This window comes from Drosophila busckii, unplaced genomic scaffold (assembly GCF_011750605.1).
Source record: "Drosophila busckii strain San Diego stock center, stock number 13000-0081.31 unplaced genomic scaffold, ASM1175060v1 chrUn_07, whole genome shotgun sequence".
In the NCBI taxonomy this organism is placed as follows: Eukaryota; Metazoa; Arthropoda; class Insecta; order Diptera; family Drosophilidae; genus Drosophila; species Drosophila busckii.
This window is the reverse complement of record NW_022872723.1, coordinates 1683258-1697897: the sequence shown is the minus strand read 5'-3', so window position 1 is coordinate 1697897 and position 14640 is coordinate 1683258. Positions and strand designations below refer to the sequence as shown.

Genomic DNA, 14640 nt, shown 5'->3' with positions numbered 1-14640 from the left:
TATCCATTAATTATTTACTGGCCAAATATACAAATATAAAAAATACAAAATAAAATGAAGTTAGGCGCCGAAGGAATTAATTTCTGAATTTTCCTCTGTTAATTAACACGAAGTTTCTGGCAAACTAGCGTCAATATACAGGATATTGGAGAATTTAATGCATAATTAATAAGGGAATGCGAGCAGGTGCAACAATAAGCGACAACGGCTTCTGTCAAACAAGATGACGAAAGATTACATTTTTACAACCCGTCGCCGTAACCACCGCGAATCAACCCAATGGATGTTAGGCTGGCATGCAGGCTGGCAGACAGGCAGCAACATGCTTAAAAATTAACATAAAACTTCTGATAATAGTTTCCATACGCATTGTGTGATTGCCAGATGGAACCCAAGCACCTTGGGTTTTGGGACTTGACTCGTAGCTCGCAAGTTGGCCAAAACCTGTAGAGTGTGGGACGATGCCTCTGGCAGACACAACGACATCATAAATTACGAGAATAATCTTTGTGCAATACGGGACGCTGAGTTCGAAGGGGGTTCAAATCCTTACCTCGGTTTTGACTAGACGGATGTTGCAAGTCGCGCCGCCTAAAATATTTTTAAGATCCGCGCTAAGGCCAGGCATTGGTGGTACATTTTTGAGCTGAGTGCATTTGCTTGTCAATAAAAAAGGTTCCGATGCAAAAGCACCATGAAGGCTATCCCCGCAAAAATTAAAAAGGCAAATAATCCTTAACTATGTGAAATACAAACTCGGAGCTCAAAGCTCTGTGTATAAATACAGGCAGCAAATTTTTTGGACCGTTATACGATAATTCTGGCCTGGATTTTTTTTAGGTTTTTAATTAGTTCTGCTCTTATATTGTACCATACACCTCCCCAATTACTCTCTAGTGCTTATCGGGAATTTCAATAATTAATTAACAAAATTAACAAACGATTACCCACGCGCGGACAGACTCCTGTGAGACGCACGACTTGCAAGCGAGAAACTGTTGCAGCTAAGGACAAATAACAAAATTCTGTTAGTCACGCATGCTAATCTTCGTGTTGTCCCAAAACTTGCAACCGTGGTGAACAGCAGCAGCAGCAACAACAATCACAGCAGCTACAACCACAACAACAGCACAATAAGAAAAGAAAAAAAAAGAGTATAAAAACAACACGCTCGACGACAGTCGACGACGGTGGTGGCCGTAAGTTTTTCATGAGACGCGAAGCGATATCGATACAAAACTGCATTGTGGAAGAGCAAAACAAATGATTATTGTGGGGTCTATTTAAGGCTAATCGTGCTCCTTTGAGATTGAGGTCCCTCAGCCCTTGTGTTGGTCTAGGGACTTCGTGACGTTGTGTAATATCCTGTGCCGCTGTTGTGAGACTTGGAGTACTGGAGAGTTATGGCTTATGCACCATAAGCACCATCATTTGTTCTTTATCTCGCCCTGAGCAAAAACTAGAAATTTCAGTGCATTTAAAATTCGGAACAGTTCAGCCCGGTTGTCCATTGGGCAAAATTAAGTGCACCATTAAACAAATATGGTGACCATTATCGGATAAGCTTCTGAATCTTTTACTTAAACATGTCACTGCACATTAATCTGAAGTTCTCGCAAGAGCCCTGCGAAGCTCAGAGCAACAGGTAGGCAAAGTAAATTTCAGAGTCAAGTCCACATTACCACAGCCACTGCCACGACCACGGCCACACACAGAGCTGACTGTGACTCTGAATCGCATGCGCAGAGTCAGCTTACACGTCGGTAAATGACGGGCTGGCGGGCTGCGCTAAGTTGCTGCGCTGCTGCTACTACACAAAATCGAGATTATCATAAATAATGTGGAGTAACAGTTCCACGCGTTGCTGCCTAGGATGCCCATTTGTTGCACGTACCGCATGGTTCTCTGTTTTCTCAGAAAGGATGAGGTCACAGTTAACCAGTGCCAGTGACGGTCATTATCTTAACTCAAGTGAACAGGAAAGAGGCCCCAGTCAGTCTTAATGACGTCTAATTTGTCATCGTTGAGGAACTAATTTTTTAGCGTGCTGATATGGACCCAATAGAGCGCTACCTGTCTTAAACACGGCCACTTTAAGATTTCTGCGTAAGTTAGGAAACTTGCGACTAACACAATACCATATAATGAAAGATGAACAACTCCAGCTGGAGCTCGGGGTCGGAGGTGAGGTGTGAGGTGAGGTGTATTTACATACATACAAAGCTACAAAATACATATGTATGCATATGTAGTTCCTCGAATTATTTGTATTTAATGTTTTCGTTAAAGGGAAACCAAAAACTCAACTAACGATAAGATAAAGTTGTCTTCGTTCAAAAAATTCGCTGAAAAATTGAAATGAATTTGTGGCAAAAGGGCTTTTGGGCGAGATATCTTTGAGAAAATGTAGTTGCCTTGAAAGACCTGAAACTGATCTCAGATCTTTCAGGGAACTGAAATCCATTCATATGCTATATACAGATGTTAAACTAGTTTACAAACACATTACAAAGAAATTGCGTATTTAGTGACAAACCCCCTACATAAATCAAAAGTTACTGGAGCATGCAAAGCCAAACACGTTTAGGGTCTACATCTACCAATTAAAAAATATCAACAAGTCATGGTTGTAGAAAAATGTACCATATATCGGGTGATATAAGAATCGGGTGCACATGGTAACGAAAATGAAGATAGTAGTTGTGCTTATTGTCTTGTTTCTTGTTTAAGCTACTAACGCTAGTTCTTTCTTAAAATTAAAATATTCTTGTTTATATCTGATGTAATATGCCGTATTACTCAGAATATGACAATACATTTGTTATTATTCCCAAACTAAGTTGAGGTTGAGATATTGAAGCACACCCAAAGGTATAGAAAGCCTATGTGTATTTGTGAATAATGTATAGGTAGTTAAGCATTGCAGCTTTATTGTTGCAAGACGCATGTCTTTCCGCATGCTGCATGTACGTGTAGCATGCAGTTAAACATATCCGGCGCCTAAGCCCATCGTGTGGCGTGGCTAGCGCCATGCGTTTGCCAATCAAGGGAAAGAGAGAAGCTGCATGTCAGTCTGCCGTATTAATAATTTTGCAACGTTTTGTTGATTTAGGGTGCATTTAAAGCGTGAACGACTACATTAATAATTTCGCTTGCAATTTTATTATGCATAAATTTCATTAATTTATAATTTTGGTTGATTTTACTGCGACTAACATATCCTACCCGCTGCTTCGCTCCAAGCATCATGTTGTGCCAATGTGTTGCTGTTCCTCTTGCTGTTGCTGGTTCTGTTTGCCAGTTGCCGGTTGCCAGTTGCCTGCGCTTCGCATCGCTGGCTGGGGCATAAATTATTTGGCGTAGTTTTGGCAGGCGCCCGTTGACCGCGCGCTGCGTAGATCTTGCGATTGTGCACGACGAAGTGAGGGACGGACCAGGTCCAGGGCCGCATCAAGACGGGCCGGGTTAGCGTCGTCCTCCTACCCATCGTCCATCGAAGCAAATCTCTGACCGTGGCGACGGAAACTGCTAAATCTCAACTCATTGCTGCTGGCTGTTGCGTCTTGTTTGTATTATTGTTGTTGTTGTTGTTGTTGCTGTTGCGTTTGCAGCAGTATTTGTGTTGTATTTGAGATTATTGTTGCTGTTCGGGCAGCATGCTTCATTGAGAAACTTAGGCTGTTTTCGCTGGTGGATGCTGGTTGATGCTCAAGCTAAGGCTGTGGCTAAATATGAAACAGAGGTCCTGCAGCTGTGCCCGGCATGTCGCCTGCCAATGTCTTCAGTTTGTGGTCGCGCAGTTAATTATAAACGCTTGGACATTTTCGCTTCGGTTTGTTTCCATTTCCAGATGCAGATTACATTATGATTTATGCAAAATAGTAAATGCGTCTGATGGCAACATGCGCCAGCTGCCAGACATGGACCTCTGCGCCAGCCATTCGCACAGACCCTAGCGCACTGTAATGTGTACATGAACATACATGCAAATATCTGTTTGTGTATGTGTGCACTATCGTGGCTGGTCTAACAGATCTGTGCTAAGTTAGAAGACATCTCAAGCTAAACGTAGACACCAACGCTGATGCTGACGCCTACAAGCGAATCGTTCAGCCTGAACAAGTGCCAGCGCTCCAGTGCGGACAGTGAATACTAAGCCCTTAATTTCATTTATCGCCCGTTAAACCCAATCATAAACTGAGGATAAAGACAGACTGACCACTTGCGGCGCTCTCCTGGCGAAACTCGTCTCACGGTCCGCTAATAAATCAACAGCGCCATGAAGAGGCCTCGTAAAAGTGCTTAAATTAATCATCCCGTTTGTGTATTTGTTACTCAGCTCGTTCACTTTTACGATGCTCATGACTGCGGGATATCCCAAAGACGCAACAGGTTGCAAACGCCATTCGCCACTGCTGCAAACTTTGTTTTGCTTTGTTTTCTACGTGCCACCGCCGCAACAACAGTAACGGCAACCGTAATAGTCCAATAACAATCACAAGGCTAACAAAACCATTGACATTAACTGCACAACGATAACATGTGTAATATATCATCGTATCGTATCGCAGATATTTTGCATAACCAGTATTCTGTGTCGTCCTGGTCAAAGACTCAACTCCTTGTACATATTATTATCAAATAACTACTAACTAGTAGGTAATGCCAAAGCAGATGCTTTCACATACTATGTACATATATTGAAAACCCTTTTACTCCATGCTCGACTGGTCAACTGGTCAACTGACGACAACTGACGAATAACGACCACTGGCACTGTTGGCGGGAGTGAAACTGGCCCACGGGCTGGGATTGGTTAGATTGCAAATGAAATTGCATCGTTATTACATGTTTTGGTTGAGTGCTGATTAAATTCCATATGAGAAAGGCTCAGAAGGCATCCAAAACATGTACTTGTGTTTATTTATAGTTAGATCTGCTCTTATGAGCACATTCGATAGTACGTGACAAAGTGTTTGACAGCAGGAGGCACTGCGTCCAGAAATTCTATCGCCATGCATTCAGACGACGCTTCAGACGATAGAGCCACGATAGGGAGCGCTTCTGCAATCGCTTTTAAATTAGTTTAGTGGCATTTAACTTAATCGCCTACAAGGGAGCTAAAATTGTCCAAGGCTTACTACTACTTTTCGCTCTCCTCAGCTCCATTCGAAATTGGGCAAACGTGATTCGATTTTCAAGAAGCTTCGACTTGCCCAACAAGTGTTTCCCTTAATAGGCTGCTCCGCTCTCCTTAAACGGACTTATAATATACATATAGTAAATGTACATATGTATACAAGGCATAGTGCAGTACCACCAACGATCCGATATGATCCACAAATTAAGTTGTGTATCAGAAGAGTCCTAATCTAAATATCAAATAATTTAATCCTACTCTACACTCCCACCGGTTAAGAGTCTGTGCATAAATCTGAGATCCATCGCTTTCACTGCTGGCAAAACTTGTAATTAAATTTCGATCCAGTCTGTCGAATGGCGCCATCGCCTCCGCAAACAAAGAGTTCTATAAACAAACTCCAAAGCACAGATAAGTTTCTGTATGTGTGTGTGTGTGTGCAGAGCATATTACACATTACATACATTATTGGGTGAGTATGTATATTAGGATGGATCCCATAACCGCGCTGTGTCTGGGTAGGCAGTGTAGTTCATGACAGAGCAATGGAACACGACCTGCAACGCTGTCCTAAAGTACAGAGCACGTTTCTCAATGAAATTCCAGAGCGCTTTCGAGGTCTGTGCATCGCTTCTGTGTGTTCTACGTTTTGTCTGGCCATACATCAAATATCAGAGCCTGCGCCAGAGCCACAGAGCCTTAGTCTGAGTCTGAGTCTGCAATAACGTTGCTGCGCAAAGGCCACCACAACTACTTGGGCGGCGATTTAGCTGCCATGGCGGCGACACGAGTAGAAAACAGAGCGCTCTACTGTCGCCGTCTCTGTCGTCGCCACCGACTTCGAAGTCGGTGTCGCCAACACAGCAGTTAATTAATTCTGCATGAAATTTAAGGTTTTTGTGACCAACCGGCAGGGCATTGCATATGGCCAAGTCATTGTCGTCCCTGCCGTACTTGTTGGAGTTGACGTTTCTGCACGTAATTTCTTGACTTCTCGGACCGTGGACTTCAATGTATGTGTGTGTAAATTAGACTCAGCCAACTGGGTTCCAATGTTGACTAATCAACAGACAGCAATCTGCAATTCAACTGGAACCCATCACCTCATCAGCTTCCCAAATCAAGTCATTAGGCTGAACGAGTGCCAAATGGAGCAAATAACACTGCAACTAGGCCACTCGAGAGCGCGGCTTGGGAGTTTGGTCATGGTAGTGAAAAAAATCTCTCAATTAGTCGAACAATTAAATCAGAAATGAAACCGAAATGAACTTGTTCCCATTCATTAATTTCATACGTTAAAGCTTAAGCGTCTGTTCTGCGCAGGTACCCATTGAAACATTAAAACGTTACTGAACTGCTAAAAGAAAAACATGCTACAGTCCTAAAACGACCATTTCAGATTTGCCAAAAAATTCATTTATTTCAGGAATATCATTACTTACAATTATATGTTAATCGGTTTAGCGATGAATTTAGAATCGCTTTAAACATATGTTCTTTTATTGTACTGTTTTAAAATTAATTGTCATTAAATTCAGCTTCAGTTATTTAATACAAAATACTTTTCTTTTTCAGGATCCTGCAACGGTAAGTTATTAAATTATTACACTTAGTTAAAATGAAAATTACGTTCCCACAATTGCATGTAAAATAATTCCTTAAAGATATGCTGAATCTGTATTTTAGAGACTATACGAGTTTCATCCACAATTTATTATTTAATTCTTCCGAAACCGACAGCAAAATATTTAGACCTGGTATCTTTCAGGGATTTTCAAAAAAACCTAAATAAATAATCTTGTTCAAAAGTTAAGATCTTTTTAATTTGCACATCAGTCATAAATAAATTGTTATTTTCTCATTTAAACATTTAAACTACTTAAAATAAATAGTAGTAGTTGTAGGTAAAAGCATTATAAATACTCAAAGCTTAACCCTCCGTCAGAAGACTTTTTTTCACTGGTCACACTACGAAATCGAAAGACACTAATTCTACCAATAAGCTTAATCCCAAATCTATATACATATATAAAATGAGTTAGACCAGCTATAAGAGCTAGAATCACAAAAGTGAAAAAGGTGCTTCACAGAAGCAAATTTTTGAACTTCCGCCGGGAAATCCGGAAAAACTCTCCTCTAAAGAGAAATCTCAATAAAAATGGCTTTCACGAACGGCAAAAGATAAAAATCTATAAACAAAATATTTAATGTGTTTTTATGTTGAGTTCTGGAAATTGGTTTCAGAAAAACTCCATATTTCTATCTTTGAGAAATATTTAATGTGTTTGTCGAGTTCAGATTTGAAAACTGCAATTTTAATCTGGTGGCTCAAATATTGTGGACACCAAACACACGAGCTATATTCCAGAATCGTTCAAACAAGTGAATATAAAGTAATTTTTCTGTATAAGTCATCAAATTCTTCTGTCCATCCTTCCTGTAACAGTAATTAGTAAGACGTTGTTGCTTAGCGTAATATTTTTCAACAATTCTTTTCTACGCAACAATCAAAAAAAAAGTGCAACTATGTATTGTTAAATATAAATATTCATTGTATCTTTTATGGCAACTCATATAAATGCATGAACTGTTAAATGTCGCCGTCGGGCCCTAAAAAAGAAGAGTTAAGAAATAATAAATTAGCTTAACAACTTAATAACAACAAAATACTTAAAGCAAAAAGCACAAGTCTATCACCTGTTGCTTGCCCCCCCGTCGCAAGTTCACAGTCCCAAGATCCAAAGGTAGAAAACATCCCTCGAAATACCTCAGAGGAGTAACGTGGGATGGACGTGTGGTCGCAACTACTTATAAGTTTTCACCTGTTCGCATGTCTTGAGGCTTGCCCCATTGACAAATGATATGTCCGACGTTATGAAACCAATTAAGCGATGGTTTGATCAGCAATAAGCATATGCTCATACAGGCAACTGTGCTTACCATAAAATTTTTACTCAGTACAAAATAATGTTTATTAGCGAATACTAATTGAACTGATAACAGCCACGATCTGCCTGCAAAGAAATCAATAAATCATTACCACAATTTAGCGCGCAAAAATATCAAACAAAAAATTTATTTGAAGGTGCAGCCACAATAGCGCGTGCTGACAGCAATTCGGCAACATATCCTGAGTCGGTAGACTGTAGTGTGTAGTCGGTCTGAGACTAATTAGAGGCGCTCCCCATGAAGCCAAAGCACCTGCCGACAAGTCGCAATGCACTATGCCCAACAGCTCTAGCATCATTAATAATTTAGAGCTGTAGCAAGAGAAAGGGAAGGGAGAAGTAGGCGAAGGCAGTCCGAGCGCAAACTCGTAATAACCCCGATTAAAGCAAACAAGGCTCATTGTCAGTTAAATGACAAGTTTTGACAACTTGTGAAACGACAACTGGTCGTCGCTCGACAACAACACAACAACAACTGTAAAAACAAAAACAAAAACAACAACATAGCTGCGAAAAACACGCTTAGGATGGACAGAAACGAATAACATGCAAGATAGAAGGTAAACGCGAAAGCGAATGCAACGCGCTTGGACAAAAGGACACCAGGGGTTTCTCTAACCAGCGACCCACTTAAATTAATAATCCGCATAATTGGAGAACTTAACTTGAGAAAGAGAGCATGAGCATGGTAGCGACAAAAAGAGCGTTATTTGCTTTGCGCTTAATATATCATTTAGATTGCTTGCTGCAGATAAAAACACAGCGAGGACTTTGGCTGTCATTATTGTTGTTTTTATTCTTATCATACTAGTAGCTGATTATAATTATTATTCGTTGCTTGTTTGGTTTGTTAACGTTCACTTCACTGCCTCCTAGTTACTACCCCAGGGTGCGTGTGCCTTACATTTAGCAAGTTAGAAATTGGAGATTGGGTCAGTGTGGCCCCTATGTCTAATTCCTAATCAATTTAGTTAGCATTCAGACTGGATGGATTGCGGTACCATAAAGAGAAAATAATTGTTTGTGTTTCACATTCGTGTTCATTGCATTTGATTTCATCACTTTGGGAACTTACACACATTTTTATTTCATTTAATAGCCTCGATGTGAGATTGATTGCAATGTCACGATATATCGTAGCTAAAAACCAATGTATCATTAAGGTCTACTAAGGATATTTAAGCGTTAAATAATTTGAATCCACATATACAGCAGTTCAATCCACTCGGCATATATCAATTGTGTCTATTCTAAAGAATAGTTAGCTTTAAAGGTTAATATTAATATGCACGGACAGTACGGGAGTGCATACAAAATTTGATATTTGTAGCTTTAAAAGTTTTTTCAAACCTTAGTCTAATCAACTCTGTGTATCTTGCTTCCAGTTACCAGTTACGTACATTTTCATAACTTTAAGATATCGTTGTACATTTTTTATAAAAATTTCAGATGTATCTTTATAATAACACATATTATTCTATTTACATTTTCTTGGATGTTACTTGATCGGACATGATTGAACCTAAATGTGCGGGAAACATGTGCTTATTTTTTCAAACTAGGGCGTAAGTATTAAAAATTACTTTAATTCGTGAATTTTGAGTAAAGCAAATACAATTAAATTCTCATTTAGCTTATGATATCACTCGCTCATTCTAACTATACATTGTGATAAATGAATAACATAGATAATTAACACTTACTTCAGCCCCCGTTTATGTATATTATGTATACACTTAGATGATCATCAACCCTGAACCGCAGTGCATGTAACCAAACCCTGCAAAACCTTAATTGCAACCAGCAAAATACCTGTTAAACATGACATTTTGCATGTACCGGCGATCGATCAAAACAACGCGACGGCATTAAAAGAAAATGTGCCTGATGAATTCGCCCTGGTTAGCGTGGCAACTTGCGTCTTATCAAGCAAATATCGAATTTCGATCAAAACGCCTTCAAGCTACTTCTTGTAGAAACGACACTCGCAGTCGCCCCACTTTTGGCGCAAAAGCCCACATTCCAGTTTCCTTTACCCTCATTATGATACGAGTGCTGGCACTATTATGGATGCCAAAACACAAGGACCATCGCTTCCGACTGGCTGATTGCAATACGCTGAAGTGCATCTGTCAGCATAGAACATGTAATTGTAGTTGCGTTTGAGCTCTGTAACTGTGTTATTAAGTTCTTATCTGGACATGTCACCCATTTAAGTGTTATGCTTAACAGTTAATAACGGCTTAAGTTTAAATTTGAATTTGCGTTTGCTTTTCTCATCCAAAGTCCATCAACTCTGTTTCCATATTGATATATTTTTTTTAATTAAACTTTTGTCTTTTATTTTCATGCACTTCAAAATCGCAAAAATTCGTTGGACCACAGTTTGTAAGTATTAAAGGAATTGTTATATTTGTATTTAATTCTTAAATATGTATTTATTATATACATACATACAAATATCACGCTGTAACGCAGAAGAATATTTATTTTTCTTTTTATCATCAAATCATTTTCTATAAATACTAACAGAACCTTGTGAGAGCAACGTTTTGTTTTAAGATTTTGAATCCCAGATTAGACACATTTATTTAGACTGATTCAATTATTTCGCCCCTATCCTATTACAATCCTAAGCCACTGTCTTAAGGATCTGACTGTTAACGCCTTAGTACAAATTCAGTACGTTTTTGATTTTTCCACAATACATTGGCACTAACTTATGTTCCCTGCCCGATCGCAAGCTCCAACACACTAACCAACCGCATCAAATTGTCTTCACCATAGAGACCAAATCCCTTCGCTGAAGCAGGTAACACAATGCCACAGCTCAACCAAACGAAGGAATTTACGGCATTTCACTGTCAGAAAAGCAAAATTCTTGGCCCTTGCCACCATTAACGGAATGAACAATAAATTTAAACGTGGACGGACAGCATGCCATATGTAAAAAGGTATCGGTTCTGTAGAGGGAACATTCACGAAATGGCCAAAATCGCATCCTTTTCGTTTTTGCGTGAGACGATTTGTAAACGCAACCCCAGAAACTCTGTATATCCCCGTCCACCCCGTCTGCTGACTGGAGGATACTCATTTTCATGATTTCACACCTCCTTTGAATACTTTATCAGCAGCCGTACTGATCACAAATGTGGCTACCACAATTTTTGTAAGATAAATTTTTAATTCAGGCAATACAAGAGATGCGCTTGTACCTTATGTATGTAAATTGAATTAAACAGCCAAGTATCAATAGAAGTATTGAGCTTCAGCGAAATCATGACATTCAAACATGGCTTTGTGTATGTATATATATTTAGAAAAATTAACTTTTATATTAATACGTGTTTGCATAAGAGAATATCAGTTATTTATTTGCCTCTGTTGTTGATAAAATGTCAGACTGGTTGAGAACAGCTTCTGTTTGTGAGCATTTGTCCACGCAACGGTAAGACAATGGATGAGATTAAATGCCAAAGAGTGCAGATTAAGATGCATCGAGAGCAATAGCTATGCGAGAGCATCGATTCAAAGCCATGCCAACGTCCAATGTGCATCCACAGCTGCGAGACACGAAACAAATTTCCCTTGAAAAGAATTGCATACCGATCGACAGTGGGAAGTGACTTAAGCTCTATTTGTTCTCCTGGCTGCTGCTTCTGCTCTGGTTGTTTGTCGCTGCCGTTGCAACAACCGAAAGTGACCGTCTTCATTGTCAACACATGGTGTAGATACGTACGTACTGTGGCAAACAATTCTATAGAAAGCTATCGTGTAGACGCAACGATCTGGGATTTAGCTTTGCTTATCGCAGCCAACCAAATCGTTTCACCTTACTAAATTATTATGTTAACATGAAAATAATTGAGGCAAAAGGCATTCGGCAGCGGTTGGCCAATTTATTTATATCGCGAAATCTCGGATGCAGCCAGTTTACTGGGTCGACGTGGCTTGCTTCGGTTGGTTCATTGCAATCCAGTCGATCGTTCGATCGGTCGGCAGATCACCTTTTAGTTCTCAACTAAACCAATTGATAATCGAACAAATAGTTCCTCCGCCGCAAAATCCAGTACAAGTATTAGGCTACCAGACTGACATGGGGTTTGCCTCGTTGGAGTGTTTACCAGCTAGCAACGCTTTAATATTTGGGAGATATGTAATATATATTATATAATTTAGGTAATTATGGATACATTGTGTGTATTACAAAAAAAAAACAAAAAAAATGTTTCCAAATTTTACAGTATCAATGTAAGGATGCTCAGAATTTGATAAAATTAATGTAACCAAAAAGTGCGTTTATTCACTTATGCTTGAGCACATTAAATGCTATGTACTAAATAGTGTACAATAAGATTTTTTCCGTATGGTTTTTTACCAAATATATTTTTGTACAGAATATACATACATACAATAACAAGACTGATTAATATTTGAAGTGATTATTTGTGCAGGTTAGTTTTATTTGACGTGAGTTTTTCTGTTGTTCGAAAATCATTCAAATCCAACCATTAGGTTTGGATTATACTAGCAAAAACCATCTCATCGGCTTGAATCAAACCATAATTTACCATTAAAAATGGTTTGTGATAATAAATTAATACTTTTAGCACTGATTTGATTATTTTGTTTACGAATTAAGACGGCTTTCAACATTTCGGCCTCATACATGTATGTTTTCTAGTTAGTGTCATCAGAACTATAAAATTGAAACTGTCAGTTCGTTGCACTTATGTATATATAATTTGAATATATTTACATTTGCTTCACATTCGAAAAATATAGAAGAACAAATTATTTTCGATCTAATTTTAAACAGAAAAAAACAAGTTTGGTGCTTAACTCGAACAATCAGTTTGCCATCATATCACAACCATCATATCCCATCCCATTCCGTTGACATTTGGTAGTGGCCCTGAAAAGGGCCTTTTATCCTTTATCCGAATCGAGTCGAAAATAGGGATTTATTGGTGTACTTGGTGACAGCCTTGGTTCCCCCGCTAACGGCGTGCTTGGCCAACTCACCGGGCAACAAAAGACGGACAGCAATTTGTATTTCGCGACTGGTGAGCCGCTTATTGTAGTGAGCTCGGGAGCGATGCGCTCAAAGATATCATTCATATAAAGCTACCTTCATTTAAACATGGTTAAATATGTCAATAGACTTCTACAGTTATTTGCAAACTCAGTGTGATATCAAATGAAACCCTTTCGGGAAGGAGTTTTATTTTAAAATCCAAGATAATTGTATAATATTTTTTTATACACTTTGACATTTTTGTAAAAAATGGAAAAAGGGTATTATAAAGTTGCTCAAATATATGTAACAGGTAGAAGGAGGCGTGGCAGACCCTGACGCTGAGTCGATATAGCCATGTCCGTCTGTCCGTCCGTCCGTCTGTATGAATGCGTGTTCCTCAGCAACTATAAAGCTAGAGCAACCAACTTTGGTATATGTAAGTGCTCCTATATCCAGGACACTACGCTTTTTATTTTTTTTTTTTATTTTCTCCCCCCATCCCCCGCAAATCAAAAAAAACGCAATATATAAGGCAGTACAAAAATCTTTTAAAATCTAGTCATGTTTTTGACCGACTGTGCAAGTTTTCAGAACGATCGGATAAAATTGAATAAAATACAAATTACTAGGATTTAAATTCCAAAAGTGTGGTGCACGTTGCTGACGCGCCATAGCAACGTCGCCTGCCGACGCAGCGGGCGGCGTCGCTGCTGACCGCTACAGCGTTAGCTGTTTTGGTGTGTATGTGTTTGTGAGTGCATGCGTGTGTTTGTTGCGATACACTAGTCAAAGTGAGTCAAAGTGTGTGGTGGCGCCCAACTTTAACCTGTCCACTTGTTTTTTTGTTCTTTCTGAAAAAAGACAACAAAAAATTATGTACTGTATACTTTAAAATGCTAAATTCGTAAGTAAGACTTATAATCCCAATATTAGAATCAAGTAGGCAGTTTTATGTAATTTTAGGTCATTTTTATTTAGTCTCTAATTGTATTTACTTAAAATCATATGAATATGTATCACTCCCAAAAAAACCTTTTAAAATATAAAGTTTATATTATAAACCCCTTTACAAAATATATATGTTTAACTTACAATTCAGTAGAGCTTAACGCTTCCAAGATAAATTAGATTTTCTATTTCTCTCACTGAAAACCCACCAACCCCCTAATTATAAAATTCGATTAACGAAATTTTACAGATTCATTGTCAGTATGCATAAATATGCTAATATGGTTTTGATACATTACAAAATAGACAATACAAATAGCTGAACCATTAATTAAAATACAGAAGTTTAATAATTGTTAGGACCCATTGTCCTGCAATCCCTAAATCTACTGTTAGGGTAGGACTTTTTAAAAAAAAGGTCTATTAAAAAGACGAATTTACACCCACAATTTTTGACGGAGAATTATTGAGCAAAAAGTGCGGCTATTTAAAGGACTGATTGGTGATAACTGTACAGCAGAGCCCAGAAACTCTAGAGAGCCGAAACTTGCACCAAAACTCTATAAAAACAAGTGGACAGGTTA

General features: G+C 38.8%; 1 protein-coding gene across 6 annotated transcripts in view; it reads left to right on the top strand.

The window, feature by feature from the left end:
• The window catches only part of LOC108600466 (ankyrin repeat domain-containing protein SOWAHC), a 33159-nt gene that overhangs the window by 14320 nt on the left and 4199 nt on the right, over window positions 1–14640 (top strand). For 5 of the 6 annotated variants that reach the window (XM_017988060.2, XM_017988062.2, XM_017988063.2 and 2 more), the window contains exons 4-5: window positions 6716–6727; window positions 11383–11388. In XM_017988060.2, the coding sequence (XP_017843549.2) occupies window positions 6716–6727; window positions 11383–11388 (18 nt within the window). Of the gene's footprint in view, window positions 1–6715; window positions 6728–9563; window positions 9654–10473; window positions 10477–11382; window positions 11389–14640 lie in introns of those variants that run through there. The other variant, XM_017988066.2, reaches the window with a different exon arrangement.